General features: G+C 42.8%; 3 protein-coding genes across 9 annotated transcripts; all 3 read right to left on the bottom strand.

The window, feature by feature from the left end:
• Positions 1-604: 604 nt before the first annotated feature.
• Positions 605-4,796, bottom strand: clrn1 (clarin 1). Of its 3 annotated transcripts, XR_015094041.1 has the most exons (4): positions 4,487-4,796; positions 2,930-3,109; positions 1,237-1,544; positions 1,004-1,151 (listed from the first exon to the last, which is right to left on the bottom strand). XR_015094041.1 is itself a non-coding variant. In XM_086067987.1 (3 exons), the coding sequence occupies exons 1-3, from the start codon at positions 4,752-4,754 to the stop codon at positions 886-888; spliced, it is 714 nt and encodes a 237-aa protein (XP_085924113.1). In that variant the 5' UTR covers positions 4,755-4,795; the 3' UTR covers positions 605-885. The 3 variants fall into 3 exon arrangements, 2 of the variants coding, with proteins under 2 accessions (XP_085924113.1, XP_085924114.1); XM_086067987.1 differs by lacking the exon at positions 1,237-1,544 and having other exon boundaries at positions 605-1,151; positions 4,487-4,795; XM_086067988.1 differs by having other exon boundaries at positions 1,000-1,544.
• Positions 4,797-4,924: 128 nt separating this feature from the next.
• LOC147178883 (coagulation factor X) lies at positions 4,925-12,900 on the bottom strand. Of its 4 annotated transcripts, none has more exons than XM_086067982.1 (11): positions 12,809-12,900; positions 9,195-9,263; positions 8,872-9,050; positions 8,779-8,803; positions 8,578-8,709; positions 8,364-8,498; positions 7,924-8,246; positions 6,691-6,805; positions 5,999-6,195; positions 5,752-5,877; positions 4,925-5,686 (listed from the first exon to the last, which is right to left on the bottom strand). In XM_086067982.1, the coding sequence occupies exons 2-11, from the start codon at positions 9,259-9,261 to the stop codon at positions 5,444-5,446; spliced, it is 1,542 nt and encodes a 513-aa protein (XP_085924108.1). In that variant the 5' UTR covers positions 9,262-9,263; positions 12,809-12,900; the 3' UTR covers positions 4,925-5,443. The 4 variants fall into 4 exon arrangements, with proteins under 4 accessions (XP_085924108.1, XP_085924110.1, XP_085924109.1 ...); XM_086067984.1 differs by having other exon boundaries at positions 8,578-8,691; positions 12,809-12,899; XM_086067983.1 differs by lacking the exon at positions 12,809-12,900 and adding an exon at positions 10,621-10,750.
• Positions 12,901-13,077: 177 nt separating this feature from the next.
• pgm2l1 (phosphoglucomutase 2-like 1) lies at positions 13,078-19,036 on the bottom strand. 2 transcript variants are annotated; one of them, XR_015094040.1, is made up of 12 exons: positions 18,781-19,036; positions 17,851-18,018; positions 17,675-17,781; positions 17,107-17,191; positions 16,752-17,032; positions 15,822-16,014; positions 15,479-15,757; positions 15,272-15,365; positions 15,067-15,196; positions 14,664-14,822; positions 14,006-14,139; positions 13,078-13,460 (listed from the first exon to the last, which is right to left on the bottom strand). XR_015094040.1 is itself a non-coding variant. In XM_086067981.1 (12 exons), the coding sequence occupies exons 1-12, from the start codon at positions 18,889-18,891 to the stop codon at positions 13,358-13,360; spliced, it is 1,875 nt and encodes a 624-aa protein (XP_085924107.1). In that variant the 5' UTR covers positions 18,892-19,036; the 3' UTR covers positions 13,078-13,357. The 2 variants fall into 2 exon arrangements, 1 of the variants encoding a protein (XP_085924107.1); XM_086067981.1 differs by having other exon boundaries at positions 14,633-14,822.
• Positions 19,037-20,062: the final 1,026 nt, after the last annotated feature.

Genomic DNA, 20,062 nt, shown 5'->3' with positions numbered 1-20,062 from the left:
ATTAATCTGCGTTAATGATTACTGTGATAATTTCTTGTGATTAATTAATTCGTTAATGCTTTAACTTTGACATCACTGCTATTGCAAATTTAAATAACAGAAATCTAAGTAAAAAGTAGCATTTATAATTGTGAATAAGTAAGGGTCATTGACACTTTTTAGACATGGTTTGTGCCATCAATTGCAGTGTACAAAATTGAGATCACTCTGATTGGCTGTAAATCATTCCTCCACTGGTTGGAAGACTTCCGCTGGCCGATAACATGACGCCATGGAAATGATGACGCATGCATGAAGACCGGTGGCAGTTGGGTATATTTTACAAAAATGTTCTCTGTATGTTTTATTCAGTTTTTTATCGGTTACACTTTTTACTGTTACATAATAGATAGTTTAAGTTAAATTTACTCTGTATTTGTAAATTCCATTGCTATCTTAAGTAATCAGGTTCATTTTAGATGATTTTTGTGAATTATATTTACCTCTCTCCAAAATCGCTTTTTCCAGTGTAATATATAGCATATGCCACCACTTGAGTGAAAAAATAAATAAATTGAGCTATTGCAATGCCCACGCATGTGGGCAAGGAGAGCCACAGTCGCGATGCGCTTTCAGCCATTTATTGACAAACATACAAATAAAAAATGAAAACATTAGCAAAGAGTTACAATATACCAAAAGTCACGTTCAGAAACTTACATCTTTCTGATGTCCCCCATCAGGGCAAGCCCCTTAAAGGCAAACATACAATACTACGGGGCTTGAATGGTTTAATGGCATTTGAATTTGTCTCAAAGGGGACTACTAATTTGAAACACACTTTGTTGACTCACAGTGATGCTAAGCAGCTAGCTAGCTCTGACAAGTAAAGAAAAAAATTCAGATTCAATACATGAGGTCGGCGGCGCCCCCACTTGGGTCCGAGTCTTTACCCCGCAACATGGGGAAGTTCATCCCCGCCAGTCGAATCACCGCCACATTGAAAACATGTAGGAAGAAGACGAGGAGGAGGATCCAGAAGCAGATGTCGAAACGCTCGCTGTACGTCTGGAACACGAAGGTCACCTCCTCGAAGTTGGCGATGCGCTCTGACAGACGCTCAATCTTCACCTCAGACGCGAACAGGATCACAACCATGAAGCTGCACGTACCTGCCAGGAGGGAGGGATTCTGCTAGACGTTCCCAGCAGACCCTCACAATATGTTTGGGTCTGCCAGGTCGGACCAGCATCTTACCCTGCCATTGGAGCCAACACACCACCAGGTGGTGATCAGTTGACAGCTCCGCCCCTCTCTTCACTCGAGTGTCCAACACATGCGGCCACAAATCCGATGACACGACTACAAAGTCGATCATCGAACTGCGGCACCCGACCCCCCTTTGGCCCCTCTCACAGGTGTTGAGCCCATCGGAAGGAGGACCCACGTTGCCTTTTTGGGCTGTGCCCGGACGGGCCCCTTGGGTTTAGGCCCGGCCACCAGATGCGTGCCTTCGAGCCCCGCCTCCAGGCCTGGCTCCAGAGGGGGGCCCCGGTGACCCGCATCTGGGCAAGGGAAACCGCGATCCAAAATTGACGTTTATCATAGGGGTCTTTTTGAGCCATGCTTTGTCTGTTCCCTCACCTCGGACCCGTTTGCCATGGGTGACCTTACCAGGGGCATGAAGCCCCAGACAACATTGGGACACGCAAACCCCTCCACCACGATAAGGTGATGACTCATGGAGGAGAAAATTCTGTACTAACATATATATTTTCATTTTGTCGTCAACGAAGTTGGTTAATTTAAAACATGTTATATTTTTACTTCTGTATTAACATTTTTTTGTTTTTTTTTGCAAACTGCTAAGTGTCAAGTTCGTCTTTTAAGGATGCCTTGAAGTGGCCCAAATGAGCGTAAAGTAAATTGTTCATCTATCTATGCCAGAGATGCATAGCGACAGGCAGAACAATTCAATGTTGCTTCTAACTACATTGCCACAGGTGCAATTAATTACCATGTATTAGATTGCACGGGTCACGAGCATGATTTTCTTGGCACAGTTTTTACGCTGAAAGCACTTCCTGATATATTAAATTTTTAAATCATATAAATGGGCCAGGTCATGTGGCGGATGTACAATAGCTGATTTTAATAATTATTATTCTGAAGTATTACATTTGTTATTGTATTTAATTTCATAACAACCTATTAACCTACTGTTTAATACAATACATTTTAAAAATCTAACAAAATTAATTATCATTTTTAAAAAGGATATAACATTTAAAATATATTGAATATAAGTTAATTATTTATATTAATAATTGTATTCTATTATTTACAACATATATATTTATTAATTATGCAAATATTTGATCAAAAATGTATATTTTTAAAACGGTATCGGTAAAATAGATTATTTTACTATTTTTATTATTAACAAGGAATAAAATTATCTAAATAAAATAATACTTGTAATAAAATCTATTTATTGTACTATGATTACATTTTTGTATTTATCATATACAAATTTAACAATTAGTTGATACAGGTAAAACTATCACTGTTTTCATTTTATTATTCACAAGAAATAACATTAATTTAATAAAAATTACAGATAGAAATCCTCTTGCAATTATTTTATTTACAATGAATGATTAAAACGATAAATATGTTTAATAATACGTTGACGGCAAAATTAATGCTACCAATGTTCCAGGTTTCGCGCTCATACTTGGTGGGCCAGGTCAAAGAACTAGGCAGGCATGTGGCCCACAGGCAACAGTTTGCCCACCCTTGATCCAAGTACAGTATATTTTGTGACATTTTGATTGGGTTGTGTGCCTTGGCACAATAAAGGCTGAAGAAACACAAAAGTGTTCTCCACACACCAAGCCACTAAATAGCAATGTTAACTTGTACACCAATAATCATCATAATTACTCACAGCAGATGGACGTCCACAAGTAAAGTCCCAGAGGGCCGTGCAGCGTCTCGTAAGGACGTCCAAAGGCATTGAAGAAGAAGAAGCCGCTGGACACGGACGAGAAGACGATCAACGCACCGCAGAAGAAGATAATGGTCACGTGGAGACCTGCTGGGATGGCGTCCAACAACTCTGAAAAGACTGACGCACAAAATTACACAACTTTCCAGCGCGATAGGGACGTTTAAAGACAGAGTGAAAACATTCAAAATCACAATAAGGACATTGAAACGGTAAGGACATAATTCAGGACACATAGATACGCTATCGGGAGCATTAGTGTTGAGGCCAGAGTTGTTTAGTGAGTTGTGAAGCAGTGAGGCAGAAACATGAAAGGTCAGTGTGAGAACTTGTTAGAGATGGATCACTGCTCTCATATAACTTGAGACAATAAACACTTGTCCCTTGTCTAACTGTCCAATTATGTGTCCAGATGTCTAAGTTGTCCTCTTGTCAAATGTGCAGAGAACACGACAAAATACTAAGCTTCTTCTCAACTAAGAAAGTACTTTTTTATTGATTAAAAAGATAGTAATGAAGTTGAATTACATTCTTCTAATCTACTGTGCACTTGTGCAGTAAATTATTATACAGTATACTATAGCTTAAATGATATTGATGTCTTAGTGTTGAGACGTTTTTGAATAATTGAAGAAGCCACTGCTGTCTTTTATTATTGATGAGGTGAAACTTTATCATTGACTTGTTTAACACAAACATGTGCATATACCGTGTACAGTACACATGTAGAACTGCATGTGTCTATATGTATAGGTGCAACACTATATCAGGATGTAGAAAACTACCGTAAATGGATTCCAGCGGGTCAACTGAGAAAGTGAAACTCAAATAATACTCCAATTCAATTCATTCGTCTCATTAGCATTACAGTGACAAGGTTGCAAATCAACGTTAACATTAAAGAGTTTTCCAAGAGTATTTGTTAGCCGATTAATTTTATTTGTAAAATTGACAAATACATGTTACATGAAAATACCTAGCAAGTTTTATTTCAACTGTATTTTATATTGCATATTGGATCATGTTGGAATTCGTTTTTTCTATGATAAAAGTCATAATTGTTGTATTTGACATAGATGTTGTGTATGTTTGACATGGTGTTATTTTTATTTATTTAAAGTAGGCTACTTGCTAGCCGTGTTAGCTGCTATGCTAATTAGTCAAAAAGAAACTTAGATATAGGCTTTGTAATCGTAAATAATTAAACCATTTTACTAACACTGTTGTGTTAAAGTTGTAAGAAGACATATTAACAAAATTATACCCCAAAAAGCTGATAAAAAACGTATTTTATCTGTTGAATTACAGATCATATGCAAGTTGGTCATCACCAGGACGAAAAAAACATTTGGGGGATTCACAAAAGTGCAAATTTGCATTTAAAATGTATTAATCACTTTTGCTAGTTACATTTTGTGTCGGGGCATGGATAGCAGACAAAATGTCTTCCAATTCTGTAATGACCCAACAATGATAAATGTGTAGTACGTAGATTACTTGAGAATCGTGACGTCCTGCCGCCCAAGCCGCAGGTCTTGACTCTCTCCCCGTGAAAGAGTCCGTAGGCGAGACGTCCCACGAACTTGTCGAGCTCGCTCCCGGTGGCGTTGACGAGTTCTGCTCCGGTTCTGCACAGGACGAACCCGTCCAGCCAGCGAGGAAGTCCGGCGGAAACCGCGGCTGCCAGCGCACAGCAAGCCGCCAGCGCGCCTCCGAAGCTCAGCAGCAGACGCTTGTGTCGCCGCTCGGCTGCCATGGCCGCCATGCCGCTCCACAACCTCCTCCCCCTCCCCCCGGTCTCCTTGGCGACCGCGTCGCACCTGACCATGGGCGGAGCCAGAGATTGGGGTAATTTGGGGGGTAGTAAGTAACATAACATAACGCCTAACGTGTACAGTGGTCCCAGGGGCGCTGATACAAAAAGTGAAAATAACATAACATATGACCAGTATATATTTTATTTGCAAAACATGAATTTCACACACTAAACATTACTCAATGAAAATTGACTGCAAATGAATGTGACTTTTGCTGTTGCCTTTCACCTTTGCAAGTGCCACTCGTATCATTTTTGCAACAAAGTCCGTGCTTTGCTTTCTATGGCATTGGCAGGGATAACGACACATGGAAGTTTTGGTGGTTGCTTAGCAGGCTGCCAGAAAGTAGCACGGATGCTATTAGTTCGCATTCTGAAATCACTCCACCAACACCTCTCCTACAGGATTTGCTCTTTGATGTTGCATCACTTCCAACTTCAAGTTGAACATTATTTAACTTCAGGCACAGTGCAGGGACATCTGGAACATTAGCATAAATGTACCGCCCTGTCATTGGAATTTAAGTATTACTAAAATAAAAATACTGCAATTGGTAGTTCACTGTAAACACATCCACAAGCACAACACAATTGGCTTGACCCACTTCCTGCATTCAACCAATGAAAGATGATAATGCTCAGCTTTGTGTGACGTTCCAATCCACCCTGTTCATGGTGGTCCTGATCCAGCTCAGGAAGTTTCCCAGGCGTGTGAAGACGCCATATTTGTCGCTGGCGGCGCAGCGTTCGCCCCAGCTAACCACGCCTGTCAGGAACCAGGTTCCACGGTAGTGGACTACGAAGGGACCGCCGCTGTCCCCGCTGCACGCGTCCATGCCGTCATCCGCGTAGCCTGCGCAGAACATGTTGTCCGTGATTGCCTGTAAGGGTGGGTTACAGGCTATCAGCATGCTGCTAACAATGCTAGCATGATGCTAATGCTCACCTGCTCTGTAGACTTTGTGCAGACTTTCTGGCCGACCACCGGGAGTGCCACCTTCCTGAGGAATCGGGAGGAACGGCGTAGATACTGGGTGGCCCCCCATCCTGTCACCAGGCCCCGGTTGTCCTCCTGAAAAGATCCATAAAAGAAAAAGAGAATTAAGCAGTGAATAGTTAAACAATAAAAAGTCAATCAAATCATGTCATGCAAAATGTGATAATGACGTGATGTGATATTGATGTGGACCCACCTTCAGCAGATATTTGGACAGGTGGGGGTCCGGCAAGCAGGCGGGGATGGCGGTGGGCCCTCTGATGATGGGCCGGGCAAGGTAGAGCAGAGCCACGTCGCTGTCCAGAGTGAATTCATGGAAGTGAGGATGAAGCAGAACTTGCTTGACCAAAATGGTCTGCTCGCCTGGATCCCGACGCTGCTTGTCGTAGTCGCCTTCACGCACAACACACACAGGACACATAGCTTGAATATTGCTAACCTGAGGCTAACACATCATTTAAATACATAAAACTAAACTGTGGCTAACACATATCCTTAATATCGCAAACCTGTGGCTAACATATAGTCTAAATATACAGCAGCTAACCTGTGGCTAACACATAGCCTAACTATACTGTAGTTAATACGTGGCTAATAAATAACCAAGATTTAGCTAATATTGTAGCTAACACATATCTTTAGTGTACAGTAGCAAACCTGTAGCTAAACGCTTGTGGCAAAAGCCAGCTAGCGTGGCTAACAATAACAAATATTTCAAAATATAGTTAACATTGTTGCTAACACATAGCATGTATATAGTTAACACTGTGGCTAACACATACGGTAGTCTAAATATAACTAACCCCTTTGCTAACGCCACACTGAAGACATGTGGGGAGCCTGTGTGTCCGCTCATGTTGATGCTACATGCTTAGTGTGAGGGTATACCTATGGTGACATGGTGAGCTTTCTGCTGAAAGCAGTGCGCGGCCGAGATCACCCAGCGATCTGACACCAACGTTCCCCCGCAGAATCCGTAACCATCAGCACGACGGATGAGAACCTGAAGGCAGCACAGTAAGTCACATAGACTACAGTAAGTCAGAAGCAGGGTCATTAAAGTTTTGGAATTTTTCATTTTAGTTAGAGGTTGTTTTTTTTGTGTTAGTTTTAATTAGTTTTCAGGGTGGTTCTGTTAGTTTTTATTAGTTTTAGTTATTTCATAAATGCTTGGTTTTAGTTAGTTTCAGTATTAGTTAGAGTTAAAAAAAAGAAAGAAAAGAAAGTGTATTACTTGTGCGCAATATTTAAAAACCACCATGGAATGACGTCTTCTGAAGGTGCTTTTCTATTGGCTGCTGCTAGATGACGTCACTTTTGTGTGACACACTTTCAAACGTCCTTATTCCGGTTAATATCAAAATAAATCTACTTAAAATCACATTTAAAATCATCCCCAAAGGCTCATGCATTAACTTAATTACCAACGACTAAAACAAAGGACATTTTTGCTACAATTATAGTTAGTTTTAGTTAGTTTTGTAAACATAAAATGTAGTTTCAGTTAGTTTTCGTTTTTTTAAAGCATTTTCGTTTTTATTTTATTTCGTTAACGAAATTGTTTTTTAAATTTTTGTTTTTTCCGTTAAGTTTTAGTTAACTAAAATAACCTTGGTCAGAAGTAAGTCTCAAGTTGTTATAGTTTCAAGCGAGTCACTATGGCAAAAATCTAAGAAATTGAGTCATTACTTGGGTCAAGCAAGTCATAAGTCAACTATGAAACGCATCATGGAAACAAAAATATGCTCATCCCAACTTAATACTTCCAATCGTGAAAACGGAACACTTTGCATCCCAGAGATCGAAGTCTTCTCATCCCGGAGACAAAACTCTATCCATCCTGGATACAAAACACTTCCCTCCCACATCCCTCAAACAGAATGCTTTCCATCCCGAAGACTGAACTCTTCTCCTCTTCGAAAATGGAATGCTTTCCCTCCTGGAAACCAAAAGCTTCCCATTCCTGACACAGAATTTGTTCCATTCCAGAAACAGAACACTTTCCCACTCTCCCAAAATTAAGCTCTTCCCATCTGGGAAACTGAATTCTTCTTATCCCGGAAACTAAATTCTTCACTTCCTTGAAATGGAATGCTTCCTCTACCCCTTACGTGTGCTCACCTGCCAGGGACTTCCTCCCAGTCTCTCCAAGGCTCCTCCCACAATGCGGGGATTGAGTTGCTTGCCGGCAGTGTACGTCCAGTTGAAGTGGTCATCATGCAAGATGGTGTCCATTTCCGCGGTGACGTTGGCATCGTCCAAGATGTCGTCCATTCCTGCGGTGACGTTGGCATCGTCCAAGATGTCGTCCACTTCTGCGGTGTAATTGGCGTCATCCAAGATGGAGTATGTTTCTGAGGTAAAGTTGGCATCATGGGTGAGGCTCCAGAGGGAGCGACCTCTCTGCAACGCTGCCGCCTGCTGGATGCCGCATGGAAACGCCACTGAGAGCATGCAGAAGACAAAACATTATTAGTTCTAGAATCGTGTATGTGTGTTCATGCGTAAGTGTGTGTCTGTGTGTTGGCCACAGAATGTGATGTCAGTGATGTGGGCGGTACCTGTCTTGGAGCAGCTGCGTCCATCAGACTCCAGTTTGAAGCCATCAGCGCATCCACACTGAACATCAGAGCCCCCTGGCAGGTCTGTGCAGTACTGCAGGCAGCCGCCGTTTCTATAGGTGCATGATGACACCTCTACAGGCACACACATGTATACACATTTACACATGCATACATACACAGTGCAGGCAAGGTGATCGGTCATCATGCTTACCCAAGTGGCATGTGCTGCCGCGGTAACGGGGCGGGCACAGACATAGGAAGTCTCCGCGCTCCAGCGTGCACTTCCCGCCATTCACGCACGGATTGGTCTCACACGGATTGAAGTCTGCAGAAGCACAACTTCCTGTTTACCGTGGCGAAACATCATTACTTCCTGTTTATGCCATCGCTTCTTGCGCCGTGGTGGACTCACTCGTGTACCGGAACCAGAACTCCAGCTGGGGGGCAACAGCAGAATATAGGAGCATATCATTGCAGTATCCTGAGAAAAGAAAGCGGCTCTCACCATCTTCTCCTGCGACTGGAAGATCTCAGCGGCTTCCTCCTGAGAGCAACGTTCCTCGTAGCATTCCCGCTCCAGGTCACCGGGAAACATCTCCTCCAGCAGGTTCGAATTTGCTCGGCGCTTCCTAGTGGTGGCGGCCGAGTGCAGGATCTGCCCGGCCGAGTCACGCTGCAGGAACACTGTGGCGGCAGAGGCTGGTGTTAGCGTTGAGCCCTTTTCACACTGCGATTAGTGGGGCACACACAATGGTAGACTGCTAGGGTAATTTCTCCTTTCACACTGAGTGAGTGCAGTGTGAAAAGACATTAGCAAGCAAAACTTACCTGTGCCCTCCACCAGGGCGGCGCTGAGCAGCAGTAGTGTGGTTGTCATGGCAACAGATGTCAACATGTCTGCAAATGTTTACAAAAAAGATATTTAGGACATTAAATAAATAACGCAAAAAGATGAAGAATAGAGTTGTGCTCTGCAATTTCCCAAAACATTGTAGGTCGCAGCTCACAGGTACCTTTTTTTTCTTAATTAAATTTCTTCCTGAGCAGTTGTCCAGAAACCGAGAGAGAGATGATGCCGCAGCTGACCACTCGCATCAGTTAACTATGACCATCAAGGAAGGCTGTACACTGACAAGGCCATTGCTAGTTCCTCCTTAGTGTATACATACAATGCATATGAAGGACTAACTGCATGTTAAATACTGGTGTACTCAATTGTACTTATTTCATCAACATTTCATTACATATCAACTGTCAGGACAATACTTTCACTGTTGCACTATTTTGGCCATTGGACTGTATTTATACTTTAATTCATTTATTACAGCCATGACAGTCAGATTGATGTACATTTTCCTTGGGACTCAAATGTTTCTTTGTATTTGTCGTTGGTGTGACCTCAGTGAGTATGTTTTTGCCATGAATTGTAATTGCACACCCACTACAGTAGGTGGCAGTGGCACTTTCACTTATTTACTTAATTTCAGACACATTGATGAGTTTCAAATCTTTTGCTACAGACAACTTTTTTATTAAGTTATTCTTTGTTGTAAATTGATATATGTATTTTTTTCTTTCCTTTAATCTTAATGGAATACTTGACTCATTTAGCAGTAAAAAGTTAAGATATTTTGCTCAGAATTAATTTGATAACTTCATTATTTTTCACGTACAATTAATACCTTTAAAAATACATTTTCCACTTGCTGTCGGCTGATGACCTGTGCTGAGGAAATAGGTAACGATCAATCACAGCTCACCTTTTCACCTTCAAGTGGCAAAGTTAGTTTAGAAAGGTATTCATAGGTCATAAAAAAATAATTAAGTTATCACATTAATTACAGACAAAATGTTATCTTCTTACTGTTGAAAATAACTCAATGAGTCAAGTAACCCTTTAATAAAGATAGTGTTATGCAGAGGTGAACTTTAGATAAATGATGTGTGTAAAATGTTTTCTTATTCCAGGAATGTTTTTTCTCTTACTGGGGAAAAATCATTGATGAACACTGATCTATACATAGGATCGCAGACATTTATTTTGTATTTACACAGTTTAACAAATGTCTCTTAGGAAAAATAAAATGCAAAATGTTGCCAATTACATTGAAATGGTTTTCTTCAAAACCAAAAATGCACCCTGTAGCTATTCTGTTACAAAAAAAAATATATTGACTTAACAAATACTGTAATACAAAAAAATCAAAAACAAGGGTCATTAAGACTCAAGGTATTTCATTACCACTCTCCTCACCCTCTTTCCCTCAGCCTCGTCGCAGTCAGTGAGCGAGTTGTTGCCCTCTGTGGGGGGTTGTGAGAGCTTTTCATCCTCTATTGCTCCCAGCACAGAAGCTTCATCCACAGCCTCATTACGGGCCTCGCAAAAGTTGTGGAGGACAAAGCAGGAGTAAACAACAAAGGGCAAGTCATCCAAGTTTATGACCATAGGCCTTTTGAGAACACCAAACCTGGTCTTCAGTCGACCAAAAGCAGAGTCAATCACCGTATGTGCTTTACCCAAACATTGCCCAAAGTGCTGCTCCTGAGGTGTGGATTCGCCGCTTGAATGTTCTTTCAGAAGGTAAGGAAGCAGGGGGTAGGCGGAGTCACCAAGAAGAAAAATAGGGATGGGATCTTCGTCGTTCACAATCTGCTTTTTAAAAGCAGGAATCTTGCCAGTCTTTAAGTAAGAGTTTAACTTAGAAGTCGCAAAGATCCGTGCATCATGCACACTCCCGGGCCACTTCACCACAACATCCATGAATCTGTACCTGTAATCACAGGCGGCCTGAACGTTGATGGAATGTGTGCCTTTCCTGTTGACGTAGCCCATGGAGTTGATACTGGGATTCCTTACGTCTACGTGGATGCAGTCAAGCACTCCAAAGCACTGTGGCAAGCCATGCGCACGGTGAAAACCTGCAACCAAATCATCAGCGTCGGGCTCCGTAAAAGGCAGCTTGATGTATTTTGGACCCAGGTGATTGGCGATCGCTTTGCACGTCTGCCTTGAAATGACGGACACAGCCTGTCGAGACACTCCGAAGGAATTGGCAATGTCTCTGAGCCTTCCCCCATCGGTTAGGTAGTACATAGTCAAAGCCACCCTTTTTAGTGGATTAAACGGTGTCCTCATGTTAGTCGTTTGCCGCTCGATGTAAGGGCGCAGTTCTTCGCTCAGGGTGACGAGAGAGGCCCTGGACATGCCAAAGTTCTTCCTCCATTCATTTGCAACGACGTTTCCATTATCAAAGTTGTCCCACCAACTGCTGCTTCGGCCCGGTCGTACCCAAAACTTTCTTCTGGTTGCTCTTCTCGTCATTTTACGCGGTGGGTTTGATAATAAAAGGCATAATTTGGCATTTCTCTCCACCGCTTGCTGATAATGGGAAAAAAGAAGGGCAATATTTTGCTGTAAAAGTAAAAGTAAGCTGAGGAGGTTCTGCAACACGAACACCACACGTTTATCCGCCATTGTTGTTGTCAATTATGGCAGTGGTTCGCGCATGGTCACGCGAGAATTGGCGCGTTGCGTCATCAAATTACGACAACGCGTCATCAAACTGCATAAAACAAAACAAAACAAAACCCTTTAGCCTTTGGAATCAATCTTAGCTCCTATTTGGCAAATTTTATTTGCATAAAATAAGGATTTACAAACCCCTTTCAAAATTTCATATATTTATTGTGGAATTTGATTTGCATATTAATTCCTTGAAGTCGACAAGAAACAAGAAAAGTACGTCTACGTTGAAAATCCTTAATCTTTAGTTGACCTAAATTTTAATTTTTTGTGCCTTAGATTTTTTCCCTCTCTCCTTATCTTTATTGTTTAGTTTTTGGGTTTTCTCTTTTATGTTGAATTGTTTTTTTAAATTTATATATATATATATTATATCGAATTGTTGTTTTATTTTATTTTTTCAATAATTGTGAATGTTAATAAGCAAAGATGAATTGATGTTTGATGTCCCAATGCTGTGATTGTCAAACTTGTGGACAAAACACCAACTGCTGGATCCCATCCCTGACCTGGAAAGGGCAAGCCACCCTTTTCTGACTGATGACCATGGTCTCAGATTCGGAGGTACTGACATTCATCCCAACCGCTTCACACGAGGCTGCGAACCACTCCAGTGAGAGTTGGAGATCACAGATTGATAAGGATTAGATATGTCTTCCAAAGTTGTTGAGCATCGTAGTAGGTCATGTTTTGTCAGGTCCCTCACCCAGGACCTCTTTGCGATGGCTATGAAGCTCCGGACCACTTAGCTCAAACCCCGCCACCACGTAAGGTGACATTTCAAAGGGGTCAACATAAAAAATGACACATGAAACATTGAGTAAACTAACGAGGTCAGTAAATATGGTATACCGTGAATGAATACAATATTTGCATGTTAAAAGTATGTAAGTCTAGTAACCGTTAACTGCAGACCTACCTTGTGTTTTCGCAGAGGACGATGATTGACAGTTGGCATTACATTGGATCTAAAATGGTGGCTCTGTTGATCGTTAACCACAACTCAAACATTGATGTGCTTGGACATGACGTCATCAGCATACGTTACTCAAACGACAAATATTTGAGACAAATCACATCTTATTATTGTTTGAATCAGCTTTGACCCGTTTTGATATTTCATATCAATGGGGGGTGGGTGGGGGGCTAAAATGTTATTATTTCACCAAAGAAACATTTTAGCCTTAATAACATTTTAGCCTTTGAACTTTGCCAACTTTATTGCAGAACATGCCAGCTTCGCTAGCTTTATTGCGGAACACGAAACATTTGTGAACACGGGAGGCAGCAACATTAGAAAAATAAATAAAAGTATAGTCATCTCTTCACGCTCCACGCATGTAAACATTCACTTTGGATTTGTCACCATAACCATAACAACTTCAAGCTTTGCCATTAGATTCCAAACAGTTTTGTTTTTTTTACCCGATAAAACGTAACAGGAAGCAACATCATGAAGGGGGTGTAGCTAGACAGCGCAGCGAATTAAGTTGTTCTTTTCCGGCTCCAGGAAGTCATCCAGCAGTGCGGCAGTTACCTTCCGAAGCTCCGCCTCCAGGCCAGATACCTCCCTGCAATGCAGTCGATAGGAAGCAATGTCACACTCTGATTGGTCGCCTTCTCACACGTCATACGGGCTCTTTCGTTATTTTAATATTATTTAACTATATTCAAGCACAGTGTTCATTTTCAAGCCATGCATAATGTAGTGGCATCAACTTTTTAGCTTTTTTTTTTTTTAATGCAGTAGAGTAATTTATTTTACTTTTTTACACTGTATTTTTTTGGTGCAGTTTAGTTGCATATAACTTTAACATTCACATTTAATGCTTAAGAAATGTTTGTTTTATTTCTGTACAATTTTTATTTTACTTTTATGCGCATGACCCACAAAAACATTATGTAATCATTTTATGTTCAAACTGCTCAATGTTATTGTTAAATATATCTTGGAGGAATGAAACATCTGCAACATTTTTGATGAACACTACACTACTGTATTGTAATGTTGATCATTATGATCATTTGAGGTGTAAACATTTTGAAAAACACTGAGCCAAAATTTGTTTCATTGTCAGTTTAACAAAATAAAAACATGTTAGAAGAATCATGTCACCTGGTTCCAGGCGCGGCGCACAGTTCAGTGTAAATTTTGATTTTGGGTTCGGTGCCGCTCGTCCTCAGGGTGGCCACGACGCCGTTCTCCAGCGTGAAGGTGATCATGTGACCACTCCTGCTCACACGAAGTACCTGAGCCGGGAAAATAGGGAAACACTTCACGTCAGGTGGGACGAGGATAAGGATGGAGGTGGGGTGGAGGAAGGTGAGGAACGGTAGAGGGGGAAAGAGAAGGAAGGAAAAAGGAGAAAAAGTAGGCGAAATGAGGGAAAAGGGGAGGGAGATGAAAAGAAGACAAGGAATGAAAACAGGAAGAAATGAAGGAAGAAAGAGGAAGGGGGAGAAGGAAGGATGAAAGTAATAGAAGGAAGGAAAGAGGGAGAAAAAAGCAGAATAGTGAAAAAGGGAAGAGTGGAGGAAAGTGGAGAAAAAGTAATGAAGGAAGAGAAGTAGAAGGAAAACAGGAAAAAGATGGACGAAGAAAAATGCAAAAGGAAGGATGAGGAAGGCTTAGAAAAAAGAAGGATGGAAGAATCGAAGTAAGGAGAAGGAAGCTGAAGGAGGGAAAAGAAAGGAGAATAAAAGAAGGGTAGAAGGGAGGAGAAGAAAGCGGGTGGCGTGTTACCGAGCGGCTGTCCGGTTGGCTGCTGTCGTACCCCGTATTGACGTCTCTCACGTGGACGACGCGTACGCCGGCGCAGGTGTCGGGATACGAGCCGCCGCCGCCAAAGTCTCTGAGGCGAGCGAAGATGCGGCGGATAGTGACGGCATCGTTGCAGATGACGTAAGACGTCCGCGACATGTGATAGCCGTACCTGTGCAAAGAACGAATATGTGCCACACAAGATGTTAATGTGAACTCACACAGGAAGTAGCTCTGCCAACGGAATTAGATGGGCATCCACACAGGAAGTTCATGTGTCAAACAGGAAGTAGATGTGACACACACAAAATACATGTGGCCAAAAAAGAAGTAGATGTGTGTCCACACTAGACGTGGATATGCGTGCCACACAGGAAGTTACAGTGAATCTACACAGGAAGCAGGTGTGTCCTTACATTTGGTATATGTTGTACAACTGCTGCTGGAGACTGAGCTTCCTGTCATGGAGGTAGGCGGCCATCTCGGCCACCACGACGGCCGTGCTCACGCCGTCCTTTTCAGGAATCAGACTGCCGCAAAGGAAGCCTGCGTGCACACGCGCATGTCACGGATCAGGCAGCGTGATGGCGGCGGTGGTGAGCCAATGGCAGCGGTAAATACCAATGGACTCCTCAAAAGCGAACAAGACGGTCTTTCCCTCTGCTGTGAGTTCCTGAATTCTGTTCCCGATCCACTTAAAACCAGGAAGCGTTTCCTGTTGATGAGAAACATTGATTTCTTTACTTTTTATTTGATTGTTATTATTATTACGACATGTTTTTATATAGTACAATACTGTACATGTGGACATCATAGCGACAGACACACCTCAACGTGGAATCCTTCCTGGCGGGCGAGCGCGTGGAGTATCCTGGAGGAGACGGCAGTGGTGAGCATGTAGACGTCCCGGAGGTCGGCACGGTCGCCGCACGTGCTCTTCCACGAAGACAACATCCACCACGCCAACAAGGCTGCTAGCTCGTTGCCTGAGAAAACCTTCCACTCGCCGCTGTCGTTTAGCTCCGCCACTGCCAGACGGTCGGCGTCCGGATCGGTTGCCAGGACCACAGCGGCGTTCTCTCGCTCAGCTTGACGAAAAGACAGCTCCTGGAAACGGGAAGGGAGGAAGAAGATGAGGAAGGAATAGAAATAGAAGAAGATGGAGTCTTACCAGCACGGAGTGGCCTTCCTCAGGGTTGGGGACACGCACAGTCGGGAATTGAGGGTCAGGGTCTTTCTGCTCGGGGACGGGAATGGGCGGCGAATTGAACCCGAAGATGGCGAAGGCTCGTTGGACGAATTCGTGAGCAACGCCGTGGAAAGACGAGTGTACAAACTTAAGCGGACATCTCAAATTCACCTCCCTGCAGACATGCGCACATCACTTGACCCCGCCCACCTCACACAACAACACCAACAGCTGTAAATGTGTTGTTTCCATGACGACACTAAATGCGCCATTCCCATGGCAACACAGGCAACTGTAAATGTGCTGTTTCCATAGCAACACATGCTGCACTGTTGTCAATCTGCTGTGTCCATTGCAACAACACTACATAGGCAATTTCCATAGCAACAACTACAGTTTCCATGGCAACACATGCAGCTGTACATGTGCTGTTGCCATGGCAATGTCAGTAAATGTGTTATTTTTCCCCCCCATGTCAACAACATAAATGTGGTTTCCATGGTGAAATGTGCAGCTTTAATGTGAATACATACAAACGTAAATTCGGTGTTCGTAGCATGACTGTGCTGCAATGTGCTGTTCCCATGTCAACAAAAGTAAGTGTGCTGTTTCCGCTGCAACACACGCCACAGTAAATGTGCTGTTTCCAAAGCAATAATAATAAATACTGTTTCCATGACAATGACATGACAGTAGATGTGCCATTTCCATGACAAAAAACACTGCAGTCAATGTGGTGTTTCCACAGCAATAATTATAAATAGTATTTGCAGTGCGACACTCATGCATTTAAATGTGAAGTAGTCATGGCAACAACAGTGTAAGTTCATTTCCATGGCAACAAACCACAGTAAATGTGTTTTTTCCATCACAACAACAATACATTTGTTTTTCCATCACAACGCCTCTCACCTGTGCCAGCAGAGGCTGGCGACGGCGCGCATGAAGGCGGCGTCCACATGCCTCAGCGGGTCGCTCCTCAGCAGGCTGCGCTGTGCCAGCGTAACATCCCAGCAAGCGGCGCTCCAGGGCTCCTGATGCTCCTCCACGCTCGCCATGATGGCGCCGTCGTGAGGCGCAGTCACCTGAGCGCCGTTAGACCAGTACACCTTGTAGCCGTTGTCCTCTTTGGGATTGTGAGATGCAGTGATCATCACACCTGCCGCCGCGCCCAGCTCCTTGACGGCAAAGGGCTGCAACACACAAACACGGCTTCATGCGCACACGCGCCAATCCTGCCACAGGAAGTGATGTCACGTCTGCTCACCACGTACGGCGTTGGCACGTAGCTGGAGAAGAGATGCACGCTGACCTCTCTGCTCAGCAACACGGCTGCCGTTAATGATGCCAGCCTGCAAACGTCACGCACATGTGCCAACAGTGCAATGTTACCATGGCGACACATACAGCTATGCATGTGTGGTTTCTACGGCAACATACTGCTGTAAATGTGGCATTTCCTTGGCAACAAAATGTGCTGTTCCCATGTTTTCGCAGCAATATACAGCAGTAAATTGTGCCGTTTCCATGGCAACATCAGGAAATGTGTTGTTTGCATGGTGACACATGCAGCTTTAAGTATGCTGTTTGCATGGCAACATACAGTAGTAAATGTGTTGTTTCTATAGGGACACAGGGAACTGTTGTTTCCATGGCAACACATGCCATAGCAAATTTGCTGTTTCCATGGCAATGGCAGTAAATGTTATTTTTAACGCAACAACAGTAAAGAAGCTGTTTCCATGGCAAACAGCACAGCAGTAATTGTGCTGTTTTCACGGCAACAACAGGTAACGTGACGCTTCCATGGCAACACATACTGCAGTTGTAATTACCACTGACTGCTGCAGCCACTCTCAGGCTGCCCCCTGGTGTCAAAGCCCACCACTACGCCTCTGCTGTCTGCGTCTGGAACACACCTGAGCAGGTAGGCGCACAAACCCTGCAACACAGACACACACATAAACATAAATACACATGTACACGTAGAGATATTTAAACATACACTGACCTGTGTGGACTGGATGACGGTGAGGTCGTTGATGCGGTTAAACCCCGCCCCCATTGGTGCTCTCAGGCCGGCGGTGCCAAAAGTCAACCTGGAGCAGAAGCGGTGCCGCAGCTCGGACACGCTCGCCGACCCAAGCAAGGCAACAACCTGTGCCCGAGTCCACTCATTCTGACAACACACACACATTCACACAGTGTGTAATCACCGTGTGTGGTCATATTCACTGTGCGTGTGTGCAACTGTAACTGAATGTGTGTAACTGTGAGTGTGTGTGACTGACTTGTGTGATCAAGTTCACTGTGTGTGATCATCTGAGTAGGAGTGTTTATTGAGAGTGTACGTGTATAGTCATGTTCACAAGGTCTGTGTGGAGACGTTACAGTATGTGAGAGTGTGCGCGCGCGTGCGTTGTGGTGGGGTTCATATTGTGTAGTCGAAGTGTCATATGACGGTTAAGTGAGGCTAGAGTTGACATTTACACCGAAGGTTGTCAGAGTTCATGACCTTTATCCTATGAGGTGGTTAAAGCCCCCTTTGATTTGATTTAAAGGGAACTTTCCAGAAGGTTCCACAAAGGTTTGTACATTACACCTTCAGACAGTCCGTCAGTCGCTATGACAAACGTCCATTTCTCATTTGCTTTGTTATCGACGCACAGATTTAATCAACGTCGTTGAAATAATCAAACTTTCTGATTGATCACGTTCACGTTTCTGATTTGGCTTTATCAACTTCATCGACAGACAGGTTTTCGAGGAATGAGCACGTTACGACTTTCTCCTCGCCTTCTTGTTTTTGTCAACAATGCAGCACACGTGGCTCGTGGAACATTGCCAGTGGCGTGAAAAGGAGCGGTCAAACAATCAAGGTGATTGACACCAATGCTGCGATTGACAGGCGGGGCGGATGACGTTTAAGTTCAAGGCTTACCTTGTCCCAGCGCATCCAGCGCCGCAGCGCCTCGTCCACCTCCTCATCCACGCTTCTCGGTGGCCTGTGCTCGGCCTCCGCGGCTCTGTCGACCCGCTCAACGTCGCCCATGCTGACTCGATACTGGCGAGCTAAGTGCCATCGTGACGACGTTACCCTGGTGTTGCGAATGCTATTGCTAAGGCTGTAGCTAAACTGATGAGCAGCGTCAACAAAAAGTTGGACAGTCAAGTCTTTTGGATTGAGCTCTGCTCCCGGTTGTCTTTCAAAGCAAAAGTTATGTCCTTCAAAATAAGACAAAATCAGCACAGTTTGGATTAATTTAAATCATTTCAATAAATATATATTTTTTAAGTTTTAAAATGCAAACAAATAATATAAATGTGTGTGTACATATACACAGACATATTTTTATATTGTACTTAGATATATCACTGGCATCGAGCCAAAAGCTCCTCAAATCTCGGTAAATGTAATATTCAAAAAATCCAAACTTGTCTACAGTCTACATGTGTGGGCGTTATTTTTATGTGTTTATTTTATTTTTACAAATTATTGACTAATCTAAAGTGTTGAAAGTGGATTGCTTTCTTTGGTATTGCAATGTTTTTGGGGACTCCTGAAAAGTTAAGACTATTTGGAGATACAAGGTTCCAACCAATGCCAACTATATTAACTAATGCGTCATTCCAGAATTATAGGCACTGTAATTTTTTTTATGGGCCATGTATTTAAAATATGTGATGTCATAATTAAAACAAACATAAACATAAAAAGCCGTCATAATTTGAATTGTCCAGCTCAACCAACAACTACGAGACATTTTATTTCTTACATCATATACTTGGCTGTGTTTCGCTCACCTCTGGTCTACAGAGTTACAGACTATGCCAAGCTAATTGGTTTAGAAGAAACATAGCTATATATAAATAAATAAATACAAATCTTAAGATATGAAAACTAAAAGTGAAGACTTACCTTAGGTCTCTCATATCCTTTCAACATCTTTATGCAGAGTCATGACGCTCCCTTTTTTCTCTTTCTCTCTGGCTTAAAAGGTTTTAGTAACAGCCTTACGAGTGTTGAGAGACAATTTAAGACTGAGAATAAGTGTTACTATTTAAAATGTCTGTTAAAAATGTTTTAACAGAGACGACATTTTATCAAAATCATACTAAAAAAAGATGATAAAATTAAAACATTTTTCTGTTAAATTTGGTGTGTAAATTGGGATATGAGAAAAAAGCAAATTTATGGGGTGGTCAAGAATTATTTGACATTT

Source organism: Leptonotus elevatus, chromosome 2 (genome assembly GCF_054856555.1).
Source record: "Leptonotus elevatus isolate MCC_2025b chromosome 2, RoL_Lele_1.0, whole genome shotgun sequence".
NCBI lineage: Eukaryota > Metazoa > Chordata > Actinopteri > Syngnathiformes > Syngnathidae > Leptonotus > Leptonotus elevatus.
This window is presented reverse-complemented; position numbering and strand designations above follow the sequence as displayed.